This window comes from Schistocerca piceifrons, chromosome 1 (genome assembly GCF_021461385.2).
Source record: "Schistocerca piceifrons isolate TAMUIC-IGC-003096 chromosome 1, iqSchPice1.1, whole genome shotgun sequence".
In the NCBI taxonomy this organism is placed as follows: Eukaryota; Metazoa; Arthropoda; class Insecta; order Orthoptera; family Acrididae; genus Schistocerca; species Schistocerca piceifrons.
Genome location: NC_060138.1, coordinates 1,068,719,633 through 1,068,736,279, shown reverse-complemented (window position 1 = coordinate 1,068,736,279; position 16,647 = coordinate 1,068,719,633). Strand labels below are relative to the sequence as shown.

At 44.6% G+C, this 16,647-nt stretch overlaps 1 protein-coding gene across 1 annotated transcript in view; it reads left to right on the top strand.

Moving 5' to 3' along the window:
• Nucleotides 1–13,316: 13,316 nt before the first annotated feature.
• LOC124777688 (ras guanine nucleotide exchange factor P) overlaps nucleotides 13,317–16,647 on the top strand; it is an 80,820-nt gene continuing 77,489 nt past the window's right edge. The window contains exons 1-2 of the mRNA XM_047253169.1: nucleotides 13,317–13,431; nucleotides 16,220–16,399. Coding sequence (XP_047109125.1) covers nucleotides 13,317–13,431; nucleotides 16,220–16,399 — 295 coding nt within the window. The remainder of the gene's footprint in view (nucleotides 13,432–16,219; nucleotides 16,400–16,647) is intronic.

Here is a 16,647-nt window from a genome sequence, read left to right as displayed (position 1 = left end):
ACCCGAAATTAGACATCAGTTAAATAGAAAGTGAATCTTGCAGCTTTGGCTGTTTTTATATGAAACTAGTAAAGTGTGTGTCAAATCAATTAAAGAAGTTGTGCAACATTCAGGTTATCTTAAAAAATGCAATCATTCGACAAGGAAAGAATTTAACGTTCCATTGACACCGTACTCATAAAAAGGCAAACACTAGTTTGTATTGGATTGGCCTGGCATTGGGGAAGGGCGATCCCGTTATTTTCCAAAACTTTAATTCGTCACAATAGCGATACGTCACTTCTTTATTGCAATGCTATCATTTTCCAGAAAACAACGAACCAACCTGAGGCATGTAACAGCAAAGGACGAAGGCTATAATCAGGACCGATCAAAAATAAGCATCAAATAACTACAAAAAATGCTTCACGTAAGGCAAACTTACTAAGCACGACGAATCATAAATATTTATATCGAAATTATCGCTATCTATGTTCTGCATTACAATTATAAAATGTTGGAAAGAACGGGGTCAGTACATTGCAGGTCCGTAGGAGGACAAACTGTAGTGGCATATTAAAAAAAAAAAAGGTAAGAGTCAATCCAAAGACGATCTTCGTGGATAAATCGATACCCGTATAATATGTATCTCAGTTACTCGGCTGAAGAGATTTAGGGAGACCACTGAAAGCTTAAATTTCGGTGCCCGGACATGGATCTGAACCCGGCACAGATTACGAATCCAGCGCACTGTTTCACTCTCTGTAACCCTCCGTCGCAATGCTATGACGAAGCTGCGTTCGTCTTTGCACCGCGGACGGTATCCTTAATGCGACTACTGCATCTGGAGGAGTAAATGTCTCACGGCGCTTATCTCTCAACGAAAACTGCCAAGTACGTCTGTAAGTATGTTGCGGGAATGGAGCACCTCCGAAAGATAGAGGTAACGCCTGTGGGAGGCGCGTTTAAATGTTTTACGACTGCCGTATCTCGCAAACGAGCCGCGAGCGCAAAATAACGCGGTGGCGGCAGCGCCAGCGAGACAGGAATCATCATCAGTGCGTGGTGGCTGCGGGTGGTGGGAGGGAGGGAGAGAGAGGGAGAGAGAGAGAGAGAGAGAGAGAGAGAGAGAGAGAGAGAGAGAGAGAGAAAGAATGAATGAATGACTGCGGGCAAGGCGGAGGACAGCCGAGACCAGATGCTTGATTGGGAACAGCGCCTTATGCCTGGCCACAATAAAAAAAGATCATGATGACCTGATAAACCGTGTTCGCTTAAAACGATAAAAGGACCGGCCTTGGGGACGCCAGCGACGCTGCTACTAATCAGCACGGTGGTTCCCCGCCGCACTGCCCCGCCGGCGCGGTACTTCCCCGCCGGGCCAGGCGGCTTCGATATGATTGCACATTAACTTCTGCGGCGCCTGCGCGCGGAGAGGGGTGGCGGTGCTGCCCACACAGAGATCTCTCTGCACAGCAGCTTTTCAACGATTCCGAATTTAATGGAAAGAGTAAGGAGGAGGGTAGCGACGCGTTAAGGGAGAAGAAGTCGGCGCGGCAATCTGTGACGGGGAGCCGCGGCTCCTCGTTCTTCTTTCCTCTCGCTCTCTTCCCCCCCCCCCCCCCCCCCCGCCATCAACCCAGCGCCACCGCTGCCCCCTTCCGCTCGGCCCGCGCCTGCTTATAAACGATTCTATTTTATTTCTTCATTTCCTCCCAGATGTCAGCGGCGGCGGCGCTTCGCGGCTGTCTCCGTATCAGCCGGCGGCGGTCGTGTGGTGCTGCGCTCGCGTCAAGGCGTCGTTCCACCGCCCGCCCACTCGCTCTCCTCAAGAAACAGCGCCCCGCGCCAGATAAAGGCGGACCCTGACAGCTGTTTACCTGCGACTCAATGCCCGCCGACCGACCTGTCTCGCTCGATACTTACTTTTGCCTTAGCTGTTGGCTGCCGGCGCCGCCGAACGGACCGCCAGTTCCTGCACTTCCACCAGCAGCAGGAGTGAGGAGTAGGTGGAGGGGGAAGGGGGGGGAGGAGTTTGCTCCGGCCCCTGATAGCGGCTGGCGTCCTCTAAAGCAGCAGCAGATCGTTTGTGCTCTGCCGTCTTCTCGGTCGCTCTTCGTTACCGCGGTCTGAAGCAGAGCAGATGTTGCTCGTGGGAACTCGTCGTTGGCGTCACCTTTCACTTCTCCTGACGGGGCTATCTGGACTGGAATGAAATGTATTGACCTACTCCCGAAACTGCCTGACTCACTGACTACAGAGGTCAATACTCCTGCCACAATATTGACGCTGCCATCGGTTAAGAAGTACTGAGAATGACTAAAGCCCCGAGACATGTTTAGCCGATGAATAATACACAATGTAAAATTAAAATCTTCTGAGTTGCTAGGCGGGTCATATTTCCTTGAACAATCGAGGTTGCGACCCCTCTGCTGGGATCTTCTTCAGGATCTTGTGGTGCCCAATGTAGATTGGGCACTCAGTGTAAAGTGGACACTACAAGACCCAAAACCCCAGTAGAGGGGTTGAAACCTCGATTGTGTGGAGAAATATAATCCAGAAGATTTTAATTACAGTGAAAACGGCCACGAAAGCTTTCAGACTGACATAATATAGAAGGTGTTTAAACGTCTTTGCATGAAACATCTATGAGTGAGAAATCACTTCACGGGGAACAAGTTTTGTTAGAGGCAAAGTTTTCGGTGACGCTGCACGGCTTTGAAACATCCTGTAACTTGAGCTTTGACTGATAACTTCTGCAGTCGTATTTAATGCGCTCACTAAAGCTCTGTGCCAGCAATGCGGCAAATATGCCTTACTGTTTGTTGTGTTGCACAATTTTTGTGGTATTTTTAGTTTCGATCTGGCAAGCTCTGTTCAGTACTGTGTAGCTGCCTAAGCAAGTACCCATATTCATAATGGTGTCAAAGTATACTCGCGTCAGAACGCACATTACGACGGAGTCTACTCTGTCATCGGTATGGATTTGAATGTTTCCATAGTTACATACTGGGAGAAACCTGAAATACACCGACAAAAATTTCAGAGGTTGTTCAGGTTTATTTTCTTAGTATTTTGGTATAAAGGACCAGTCGTCTCCGATGGCTCGTTATGGAGTGATAATGTGATTATGATGTTTTAGTTTGTTACTCTAAATTAATTTTTTCTTTGGAAATACTTTTTCAACAGTGAAAAAGCCAACAGTATGCAATCATTCTGTGTATGTTATATCTACAGATACAGAACTACTGTTCAGTGGTTCCCGTCCTTGCGGGAACAGCTTAGCATAGCATCAGTTGCGTCATGTGTGGGTCCGGAGTCTCGACCTAATTTCTGAAAGCTAAAACCATTTTAAATAGTCAGCGTATGTTTTTTTTTATAAATATGAACTTAATTGCATCATGTATAATTACCGGCCAGTTTCGACCTTCTGTCATTTTCAAATGCAATTACGTGAATGAAACAGGTGTCGTATTTAGAAGGTATGAAGCACTACGTTTAACCGAGGCAACTGCATTTGAAAATAGCCACGGACCGAAAGTAACTAGTGATGTAATACGCGATGCAAAAAGGTTCGTTAATACGCTATTTAATAAAGTTCGCATCTACAAGAAAACTGACAGCCTACGGTGGAAATTAAAAATCGTTTCTGCGTAGCATCGTTGTTCCTGTCTTACATTGCATCCAGTGCGGAAAATATCCATGAACTGAATCCGAAATTTTGATGGTGATGTTCGGATTCGCTACGCTGATATCAAGATCTTCCTCTTAGACCGAAACTAGTAATCATCATAAAAATTGGGCAACTGAGACGATTTAAAATAAAGGATAATTTAAACATCGCACAGCAGTTACGGCTGTCTTCCCGAAATGTATGTCGACATAAGAGCTATCCATGATTCCTTGCAAAACGATCTTTATCACTCATAAAATCTGACTGCAGTCATGAAGCCAGTAATGTAGCAGCGACCTCTTTGTTGCAGTGTGATTTTCTAAAGATAAGATGTCCATGTATTCCGGAACAATGTAGACAGAAAACGACTTTATTAGCTGAAATAGAGTGCAAAGTAACTTTTAATACCAACTTCAAACGTAGATATTAGAGGCAGTGAAGTGAAAAGCGAACACCCGCCACAACGGGACCATGGAATGGGTCCATTCGAAAGTAATTAACACATACGTTAGGATATTTATCCCATTGGGAGATAAGGAGATCAATTCCTGTTCCCTAGAACGCGTTCGCCCGCTTGCGGAACCACAACCGCACCCACTCACTCACTTCCTCTTCCGACTGAAACTGACACTCACGCATGTCTTTCTTTAGTTGACAAAGATGTGAAAAACACACAGTGTAAGATCGGGGCTGTACGGAGGATGTGACACTGTTTCCCAGCCAAATCGCCATAGGGTAGCCTTCGTCGGATTGGCAGTGTGGGGTCGTGTATTATCGTGCTACAGGTGGATTCCGTCCGACAGCGTTCCTGATCCTTTTGATTTTATGGCGCATCGCAGTTTCTGCAAAGTGTTTCCACAGCGCTGCGCATTGGTTTTGGTTCCACGTTCGAGGAACAGGACGACCAGAGGGCTCCTGCAGTTGAAGCAGCAGGTCATCGTGATCTTACCGGAACTTGTGTGGGCAGCTTTGGATTTCTTTCGCAGGGGAGTTGTGGGCTGTGTCCACTGTTAGCTTTGCTGTTTGCCTGCAGGCTGTCGTAATGCCGTCGGACGGAATCCTCCTCTTGAACGATAACGCCGAACCCCACAATGCCTGTCGGACGAAGGGAAACACTTCAACATCCTCGGTACAGCCCGGACATTTCACCGCGTGTTACTTACATCATTGACGACCACAAGAAAGACATGCTTGGACGTGGGTTTCATCCGGGCGAGGAATTGAAGAAGAGTGTGCCTTGTCTCCCAATGGGCTAGATGTCTTAACACGTGTGGTCATCGCTGTTTAATGGAACCTTTCCATAGTCCCGTTGTGGCGGGTGTTCGGTTTTCATTTGACTGCTCCTGATATATACAATTTACCTACTCTTCCAAGCAGTTTGTACTTCGGATTTACAGCCGCAACTTTCTATTTGGCCTTTGGAAATTATTATACATCACTTGGGCGGTTTTTCACGACACGTTTTTCGTAAGAGAGATCACAGTGGAAACTGTAGTACTATTGTTTCCTTGCAGCTCCCATTGGCTAGGCTATAAATTTATTCACATAAATGTCATAACAACGGTCACTTTAGGGGAATATAAGCTTTTTGGTAGCTGGCATGTGAAGAAATGTTCACACTATCCTTCATTTGTTCTTCGAACATTTATTCCTCTTTTCGTTGTGAAGTAATTATTCCAAGAAGTCCGAATGTCAGTTGCTACAAGTTACTTTTGTATTTTAGCAATTCACATTAGATAGTGGCACAGTGGTAAATCTCTAGGGTATGCCTGCAGTATCATAAATGCGCACTTCTGTAAAGCAGTACTGGACGCTACACAAATGGAAATGCAGATTGATGTGAACCATTGCGAAAAAGTGACGATTTGTGTAATCGAAGTGAGGGTTTAGTGACGCTTGGTCTGTTTCACTCAAGTTTCCTTTTCTTAGCAGTTTTCCATTTTCATTAAGATGTAAGATACCATTGTGATGTGATGCCAAGGAGTAGGTATGGTAATAGGGAACTAAAGAAAGAAAGAAAGAGAGAGAGAGAGAGAGAGAGAGAGAGAGAGAGAGAGATGACAGTGAGTAAAATCACTGCGTGAAGTTTGACTGTGTTTTAGTAATTTTCTCTTTGCTTAGGGCTGCCTTTGAATGGTCTTCTTATTTTGTGGCAACATCTCCATTAGGCACGTAATACCGCACTATTTGTTGATTGATGGCTGTACAACTCTGCGTCTGAGTCGCCAGTACTGGAGGGGCAAAGGTTAACCCATATTCCTTCTGTCTTTGAACGTCGGATTTCGAAGTCTGAATCAGTGCTGCTGTTTCAAGAAGATCCTAAATTGTCATTATTGACGTAACTACATCCGATCCCTGTCTTCCTATTCGTGAAAAATCCGTACCAGTACAACAGCTCGAACGGAGGTCCTCGGCGCAACAGTCAGAAGTACTGTGCACTACTATGAAAAGACGGACTAAAAAGTTGCGATTATCGAAATGCAGAGTGACTGTATCAAGGATCCAGATTGTTGTTGTTGTTGTTTTTGTGGTCTTCAGTCCTAAGACTGGTTAGATGCAGCTCTCCATGCTACTGTATCCTGTGCAAGCTTCTTCATCTCCCAGTACTTGCTGCAACTTACATTCTACTGAATCTGCTTTGTGTATCCATCTCTTGGTCTCCCTCTACAATCTTTACCCTCCACGCTGCCCTCCAATGCTAAATTTGTAATCCCTTGATGCCCCCGAACATGTCCTACCAACCGGTCCCTTCTTCTTGTCAAGTTGTGCCACAAACTCCTCTTCTCTCCAATTCTATTCAATACATCCTCACTAGTTATGTGATCTACCCATCTAATCTTCAGCATTCTTCTGTAGCACCACATTTCGAAAGCTTCTATTCTCTTCTTGTCTAATCTATTTATCGGGCATGTTTCACTTCCATACATGGCTACACTCCATACAAATACTTTAAGAAACTACTTCCTTACACTTAAATCTACACTCGATGTTAACAAATTTCTCTTCTTCAGAAACGCTTTCCTTGCCATTGCCAGTCTACATTTTATATCCTCTCTACTTCGACCATCATTAGTTATTTTGCTCCCCAAATAGCGAAACTCCTTCACTACTTAAAGTGTCTCATTTCCTAATCTAATTCCCTCAGCAACACCCGACTTAATTCGACTACATTCCATTATCCTCGTCTTGCTTTTGTTGATGTTCATGTTATATCCTTCTCTCAAGACACTGTCCACTCCGTTCAGCTGCTCTTAGAGGTCCTTTGCTGTCTCTGACAGAATTACAATGTCATCGGCGAACCTCAAAGTTTTTATTTCTTCTCCATGTATTTTAATACCTACTCCGAATTTTTCTTTTGTTTCCTTTACTGCTTGCTCAATATACTGATTGATCCAGATTAGGAATGAGAAATACCGGTCGTGATTTAACAGTGTGTTTTGCCCTCGTGCTGTTGATAGTGAACAGTTGCCGATCGGAAAGGAAGATTGGAGTTGTCAGGTGTGGGTGGGCGTGGGCGCCTTTTGTGTTTGACGGGCAGCCAGTAAGGCGGGAGCGCACAGGTAGCGGAGATGCGGAAGTCCGCTGATCCAGGTCGAGCTCCGTGCGCGTAATCTTGTTAAGCTAAGAAGGCTACACATTATACAGCAGGCTTAAGGCCGGCTTAGGCCGCATAGCTTCCTTAAGGCGGCGGTTCGCGCCGGCTTGACCTACAAGGCGCCACCCACACTTGCGTAACGGCTGGCCGAGCTCTGCTCGCGCTTCTCGCAGAGATTTGCCACCGAGAGCCGCATGCTTCCTGTAATCCACTGGTTCTGCAGTACGCTCTCAGCCGTATGAAGTACTCCATCAGTGCTCACTCGCCTGATTTAGTGTCACTTGTGATGCACAGTCACTAGAGTACTCTAGTTCTAGAAGAAGAGGAATTGTTTGGTGAGTAGTGAAATACTCTGTGCTTCTAATTTAAACGTATTTGATAAATTTAGTCTAGGAGCATGTAGCAACACATTTTCGCCCTGATGAAGGTGGAGACTTATCATGGCTAGATGAGATATCCTGTCATTGACAAATCAGTTGTCGGCGACTGGTAGGAAGCTTGGTCAAAGGTTCGTACTAAAATATCCTCTTCCTCCTCGCCTCGTGACCTAGGGCATCTTAACACGGTTCGCACGGCTCCCCCTGTCGGAGGTTCGTGTCCTCCCTTGGGCATGGGTGTGTGAATTGTCCTTAGCGCAAGTTAGTTTAAGTTAGCTTAAGTAGTGTGTAAGCCTAGGGACCGATGACCTTAGGAGTTTGGTCTCATAGAACTTACCACAAATTTCCAAATTTCTTCCTGCTGGTATAGTATTTAATTGTGGACTATGTTCCAGTGAATGGATAGGCTTTAACTAAACAGAAGGCCTTAATTTGACTCTCTAGTGGATACGGAATCTGAGAACAAAATTTCAAAGCATATTAGTATTTGGTAAGATAGCCCGCTACGAATTCCTCTGCTACGCCAACGTCTTCATGTCAGAGCAGCGCTTGCACATTACGTCTTCAGTTATTTGTTGGATGCATTCCAGTTTTGCCCTATAGTTGTAGCCTCTACAGTTCCCTCTACTACCATGAAAGTTATTCATTAATGAATGCCCTACCGTATATGTTCCTTTCTTCGCCATTTCACCGGGAAACTTCCTCATGCATTATCTTAACGTTGTACCTGATTTTGAACATCCTCCTATTCTAACACATCTCAAACTCTTCGATTCTCTACTATACCTGTTTTCTCACTGTCCAACATTCACTACCAGACAATGCTGTGCTCCAAACGTACATTCTCAGAAGAGAGTTCCTACGTTTGGACTATTAAAACGAATATTTTTTCCCTTGTACATATCCTAGTCATGTTCTGACTGTAGCATACATTAAATATCCCGAAACATATAATAAGACAAAAAGGAAAAATACATATTCAAAATGGCTCTGAGCACTATGGGACTTAACATCTGTGGTCATCAGTCCCCTAGAACTTAGAACTACTTAAACCTAACTAACCTAAGGACATCACACACATCCATGCCCGAGGCAGGATTCGAACCTGCGATCGTAGCGGTCGCGCGGCTCCAGGCTGTAGCGCCTAGAACCGCTCGGCCACCACGGCCGGCTAATACATATTCAGTCAATAAGTATATCAGCTGATCAAAGTTCACGAAATCGAAAAAACTCACTCCTGACAGAGCGCGCACTTATAATTACATGACGCCAAATATTACAGAAATAATTTCTATTAATTTAATAAGTAACTCTCTCAACCTATTAACAAACGCAACAATGAAAAGAAATCCGGATACAGCGAGACGCGAAGTCGTTATCCACTGTTACGTAACGTGTTGCCCCTACCAACTACGCTACGCTGAAGTTCTGCAATGAATGAACTCGTATTTTATGTTAAGTCTTCTGAAGGCTTTAATCGCCATATTTTATTAATTGGCATTCCATTACAACAAATCCTACTAAAAATGTGAAGTTTTTGATGAATCTTCAGTGTGCCGTTACTTTAAAACAGCGCTCATTCTAACACGCAAGTTATATAACGAAACTAACTAAATACGAAAAAAATTGTAACCACAGGTATGACGTTTCCCGTCGTTTTATTACAGTACATCGTACCAGTACCTACGCTCTCTCGAAAGATTAAGTGGGCTGGTGCTTAGAGACAGCTTATATCCATAGGGTGTAAGTTGTAACACAAAATCCACCAAACACGGGCTTCAACTGAAGATAAATACATTGCGACGTCTTGCAAGTTCTGCTTGTGCCGTAGAGAGCTTTCTGGTTGTTTACAGTACTGGAATTCCTTTCCGAAGTATCGCAACTTATCGTGTGTATAACGGGGCGAAATTGCTCCTCAACGTACAACTGCAGAAAGTGATGTCACAAAACTCGTAGAGCTCCACGTCGACGTTACCTAACTCGTTCCGTGTCACGACGGCTTTGGCTAGTTCACGATTTCGCTCGTGTCACCAATTCTATTTCCTATCACCATCTGTAATTACCACCTGGTTGCTACGTGAGAACTGAATTTGACGAACGGTGGTCAGCCATTCGCAAGGCGTGTTGATATCATTGTCAGTAGTCTTATATCAGTGCTTGTGTGCAACATCCACTTCGTTGATCACGCCAGTACTACGTTCAGTGGATACAACAGGATAGGCGAAGAAATTTTCACACTGCCTGTTCTCTCCATCGTTTCCGTTGTTGTTGGTGTCCTGAGCATTTCTCGTCGCTTATCAAATACCTATAATTTACATAATACGAGGTGGCAAACGTTCACGTTTTGACTGTAGTTAAGCATAACACGAAATCTTTCCCCATCTCTCTTACTCCACTTCAGCCAAACGATTCTGCAACAGACTAACTAGTGACCTGCGGGTCAGCCTAAGCCACACTGCTTTCCAGAGGAAATTAAACCTTTACCCAATATCATCAGCGTACATACCTCTCGGCATTTCGCCGGTGCCCTCCTTAAGTCCAGCAGCGAGATAGTATTTCTCCCAAATTGTTAACACCATCCATCATCCCTATCAATTTCTGTTTTATATGTTCCATCTCATCTGCTAACGTTACAATGTTATTTATACTCTTTAGGTGTAAGTGAGGGCGTGAAGTTTCTAATATTGCAAGATGAAATAAATATATAAATAAGTGAATGTATTTCATCATTGATGATAAAATCTCCAGTTCTTCTCGATTGTGTTGTTTCCCATGCATTCTCACGCATTCATGAAGTGGAGAGCTCTGAGACATTTTGCTTCAACCATCTACTTTAGTCCTTTGGCTTTCTTACCTGCATTCAACTATCATACAAGAAGTGTGTGCATGCCCAAAATTCTGCTAAGTTTATCTATGTCTTACTAAATTTTGACTTCAGTATTCTTTTAACTGTTCTATACATTTCTGAAATTTCCTGGTGTCCTCACCGTTGCTGTGTATAACATGGCAAACAGAGTATTTAATAATGCTACTTGTTCTGCCACAATTTTGCTACAGAATACCGGCAGCTGGGTTTTGCTTCTGAGCATTTCGGAATTGTCCCTCGCGGCAACTGTAGTGAAGGGGTTAACTGAATACGGTTTGCAATTTTGAGAGGGCGGTAGTGTGATGTGATCGTCAGTGTGTAGAAGAGTGTCGACTGATGTGTACTGGAGCGGCTCTGTTTCTTCAAAAGCTTAGCTCTTCCGTTTCTTGGTAAAGAAAACGACTGAAGATCAAGTGACCTGATGGAACAGGGTTACACCCATAACTATCTGAACAAACGCATCGGAACACCCCTACGTAATGCCTAATTGACCAATAGATGCCACAGAGCCGAGGAGTGTTGTGTTGACAGTAGATAAGCAGTAAGAAGTGAATGTGTCGATCAGGACAGCTAAGTAACATGGAACGTGCACTAGTTACGTCACCCGAGCAGCAAATCCATCAAGTGCATTCCATCCCTTTTCATGATACCCAAATTGACTGTTGGTGATGTGATCGTGAAATGGAAACGCGAAGGAACAATCACAGCTAAACCAAGCCCAGGTACATCTCATGTACCGACAGACAGGAACTTTCGCCTCTCATGAAATCAATGGAAGGAATCACTCGTGATTTCCAAGGCGCTACCAGAATTCCAGCTATCACCATGATTGTCATAGAGAGTTAAAAAGAATGGGGTACGGCTCCTCGTAAGCCACATTCCTAAAGCCAGTGGCAAGCGACACCTGAGGTAGCGTAAGGTCGACGCCACTTCAAAGTGAGTGTCTGCGAACGAGTGATATGATATGATGAACCACGACACAGCCTACTCTGTGACAACCCAACTGAAACATTTGGCTTTGGTGAATGCTTGGACACGTTACTTCCCATCATGCGTAGTGCCGACTGTGAAATACAGAGGAGGCGGTATTGCGGTCTGGGGGTGTTTCTCGTCGTTAGGGCGTAGTCCACATGCTGCCCTTGATAAAAAGCTAAATGCAGGAGAATATGAACATATTTCACAGCAGTGTATACTGTATACAATGTTGTTGCTGTGGTCTTCAGTCCAGAGACTCGTTTGATGCAGCTCTCCATACTACTCTATCCTGTGCAAGATTTATCATCGCCCAGTACCTACTGCAACCTACATCCTTCTGAATCTGTTTAGTGTGTTCATTTCTTGGCCTCCCTCTACGATTTTTAGCCTCCACGCTGCCCTCCAGTACTAAATTGGTGATCCCTTGATGCCTCAGAATATGCCCAACCAACCGATGCCTTCTTCTAATCAAGTTGTGCCACAAATTTCTCTTCTCTCCGGCTCTATTCAATACCTCCTCATTAGTTATGCGATCTACCCATCTAATCTTCAGCATTCTTCTGTAGCACCACATTTCGAAAGCTTCTATTCTCTTCTTGTCCAAACTACTTATCGTCCACGTTTCACTTCCATACATGGGTACACTCCATACAAATACTTTCAGAAACGACTTCCTGACACTTAAATCTGTATTCGATGTCAACAAATTTCTCTTCTTCCGAAACGCTTTCCTTGCCATTGTCAGTCTACATTTTATATCCTCTCTTCTTCTACCATCTTCAGTTATTTTGCTCCCCAAATAGCATAACTTATTTACTACTTTAAGCATCTCATTTCCTAATCTAATTCCCGCAGCATCACCCGATTTAATTCGACTACATTCCATTATCGTCGTTTTGCTTTTGTTGATGTTCATCTTATACCCTTCTTTCAAGACACTGTCCATTCAGTTCAGCTGCTCTCCCAGGTCCTTTGCTGTCTGTGACAGAATTACAATGTCATCGGCGAACCTCAAAGTTTTTATTTCTTCTCCATGGATTTTAATCCCTACTCCAAATTTTTCTTTTGTTTCCTTTACTGCTTGCACAATATACAGATTGAATAACATCGGGGATAGGCTACAACCCTGTCTCACTCCATTCCCGACCACTGCCTCCCTTTCACGCCCCTCGGCTCTTATAACTGTCATCGCCGCGCGGGATTAGCGGAGCGGTCTAGGTCGCTGCAGTCAGGGACCGTGCAGCTGGTCCCGGCGGAGTTTCCAGTCCTCCCTCACACATGGGTGTGTGTGTTTGTCCTTAGGATAATTTAGGTTAAGTAGTGTGTAAGCTTAGGGACTGATGACCTTAGCAGTTGCGTCCCATAAGATTTCACAAACACACATAACTGCCATCTGGTTTCTATACAAATTACTGTATACAATAAAGGACCAATTCATTGTTTCTACCAGCTTCAAAAGGCACCCTCTCATAAAGCGGCATCTTTGAGGCACTAGTTGGGGATAATAACATTCCTAAAGTGTATTGGCCTGCCCAGAGTCCCGACCTGAATGCGACGGGACACCTTTGGGATGAGTTAGAACATCAATTTCGCCACAGACCCCAGCGTCCAACATCAATACATTCTCTAGTTTTCATTGATGAGTAAGAATGGGCCACCTTTCCTCCACAGACATTGACTATTCACTCTGCCCCCAGCAGAGTTCAAGCCGTCATAAAGGTGAAGTGTGGCCACATCCATGATTAATGTCCGTCAAAAGGTGTCCGCGTACTTTTCATCATATATTATACATATTAGCTAACACATTTCTCTGGCTAGATCGTGCCTTGTTAAGTAGCCTCCTCTTGAGAAATGCCTACAATGATTTATTTCACCAGCTTCCGTAATAAAAGCTCCAGAATAAATGTAACGGTGGTCAAGAACCGCGAGGGCCGAAAGGCGTCGCAGTCAGCGCGAAGCGGTGAAGGCGGGTGGGCCGACCCCCTAAACAGAGGCGGCCTCACGGCTGAGCGAGGCGTTAATACACGTGTTGTCCGGCGGGAAGCCCCTGGTCGACGGTGCCGCTTGCCGCCTTTCGCGACGTTATGCAAGGTGCGAGAGATCCGCTAAGCCGCCGCGACTCTGCCACTGTTGCGCAACCCACAGCGGGGTCACCGCCGCCGAAGTGCTAATAACCCAAAATTCTGGACACTCGCTGGGACGCCCACCCAGGCTTGCTGCCACTCACTCACTGACACCTTGCATTGTTACTCGGTCAAATGATACAAGAAATCTCTGCAGACATTCCACATGTCCTTAATATCTAGCTGTCGCTATGGTTGAAAAGACGACGCAGCCATAGTAGCAGTTCTGATTAGCATCTACACGTGTAGGCCCTTATTTCAATCCCGACGAGGTATGTGAAGTCCGAGAAGAACTAACAGACAATTGTCAGCGTTATATTACAGTAATGTGACTCTGTATCATCGAGAAAATTATGCAGCCACGATCTGTCCTGGTATCGGGTATCAAAATCTTTGACATTATAATCGGAGCTGAATAACTTCAGCATCGTCGAATTACATTCAAATTTTCCGTCACACAATAAAATATGCGACAAGACGATTTTCATTTTTCTGCAGACGTATAAAAAACGAAACACGAATAGTCACTTGAGATGTATCTTTCGATGTCTGCTGAACTCAGCAAATAAACTGTTCCAGCTGCCTCAACAATCTTCTGTCTTCGCAGTCATTGAATTGATATTTGTTAAATGCTGTAAGAAAAATTTGATCTTTACCTACTCAGTTTACGTACTGAAATCTCTTGAAATCGGAAATTGGAGGAACAGGAATACAGTTTTCGTTACAAAAATAGTAGAAGAGCTCATAGAATGTAGAAACGGCATAAAAATGATGACCAGTGGTAACGTGAAGGTTGATCATCTGGCAAAGGAAGTAAAAAAAAAGGTTATATCTCAAACTGAAGTTTCCCACAAATTATTTAATAGCTGTCTGACTTTGAGAATTCCGAATCAATAGCGAGAAGAATGGAACACCTCAGAAGTCAATAGGAGCATGCGTGACGTGCGGATGCAATCGACGATCCCGTGTAAACTTTGGTTTAAGGCCAGCTCCTTGCAAAAAACCATCACTATGATTTGCAGAATGAAATGTGGTCGGGGCTGTTTTCCCTCAGTTCTTTATAAGAATTAACATTAAGAAAACGTCATTCTGTGTTCGTAATAATGAATCGATCAGATACATCGTGTATCTCCCATAAAGACGCCAGAGAAGAATTTGTGCTTCAGTTGAGAATTTTAGGGCTGCTCTTCCGGCTTCCACAAAATGTCAGTTCAGTCTTCAACCACGACGTTCTGAAAGTGTTTACATTACTTATTTAGTTTATGTCGAGCAGCCGTCTTATACGAGGTGATGTATGCGTTAATATTTGGTTTCAGTATCTTAGGACAGAGATGTGCGCGAAATATGTGTTGTTTAATAAGTGTCACTGTTTGTTGTGCATTTTAGTTGGCCAGTTTATGACATACAATTTTTTATTTAGATCATAAGTTATTTTATGTGTTTTCTATAACTTTTATCATTTCCATGTTTCGACTATCTCTGTGTAGTACTCGGCTCTACCTTCAACTTTCTTGAATCACCGATTTAATGTAATGTCCTCCTGGTGAAAGAACATAGGCAGGGCGAAAAAGTAAAATTTGTCTTTATTATCCCACGTGTTTTATTGCTCTGTATAAGGCAGGCGCCGACTTCAGTTCCTCTTTTGATATCTCTATTATTCATCAGGTTACCCTCCATTCAAAGGCTGTTGCACGCGGCTGCCGTTATTTTGATTTGTAAATAATTGATTCCAGCTATCAGTCGTCCTTTGGAATTTTTATTGCCAGATCTAGATTTCGGCTAGCAACTAGCCATTCTCAATGTACTATCCTTTTTTGGTCTGGCTTTGTACACAGTTCATGGAATGCCGGCCGAAGTGGCCGTGCTGTTAAAGGCGCTGCAGTCTGGAACCGCAAGTCCGCTACGGCCGCAGGTTCGAATCCTGCCTCGGGCATGGATGTTTGTGATGTCCTTAGGTTAGTTAGGTTTAACTAGTTCTAAGTTCTAGGGGACTAATGACCTCAGCAGTTGAGTCCCATAGTGCTCAGAGCCATTTGAACCATTTGAACAGTTCATGTAATACTCATGTATTCCATGAAAGGGAGGGAAGCGGTTCATGATAACTTACGTTGGTGGCCGGTCGTGAAAGCAGAGCCAGAGGCTCTGCCTTCCAAAAAGACGTCTGTTCTGTTCGAGGTCTCTATTGCAAGAGAGAAAAGCAACTGTGTTCGGCACCGCAGAAGACTCCAGCGTCCACACACGTGATCCGTATTGCGTGCACGCTGTTGCCTAAAACTAATGGCGTAAATTCGCAAGCAGTTTCAGCAAAAGTCTCAGGGCGTCTCCTGTCAGCAGCTTTAACTGGACAGAACTGCCTCGGTTTTGAAAGGCAAGCGACTTGCGTCAGGTAGACACGGCGTGAATTACTCTGGGAGAAAACTTGTAAAGATTCCACTGAACCTTTGAAATAAATTTTTTAAACTAATTCCCTAAAATATTCCTTGATTGGCTGCCATCCTGTACAATTACGCCATCCCAGCGTCACAGTAACCGAAGCGCTTGAGGTGTGTGAAATGTATCAGTAGACAGCCAGTATACGACAGTGGTGGTGTGATACATGACGTCATGTGTGTGTGTGTTTGTGTTTGGCAGGCAAGTCGCTGCCGGTGCACTGCGTGGTGGAGGCGGTGTCGGCGGTCGGCTTCCGCCGGCGGCCGGTCGTCGAGACGGACAGCTACGTCATCATCCCCGTGGCGACGGCGTTCGCCGACCTGGTGGGCGCGGCGCTCGTGCGCCTCGGCTATCCCAGCGACATGGTCGCCGCCGCCAGGGGTGAGTTCACTACAGTAGGGCCACAGTGTCAGCAGGCGCGGTGCTCAGCTGTGAACGTGCTGCCTTGTGTCGTCATGGAATCAGCGAGCTCCCGTTGTACTAGCAAACTACTGTGTAGATTTAGTATTCCAAGACTTGTTGCTTCTTGCCTTTCACTGGATGAGTACCATCCAATAATACTGCGAGACTGCAGTCTGGCATTTCATGTTCCTTCATCGGCTTCAGGCCAGACTATCATATAAATAACA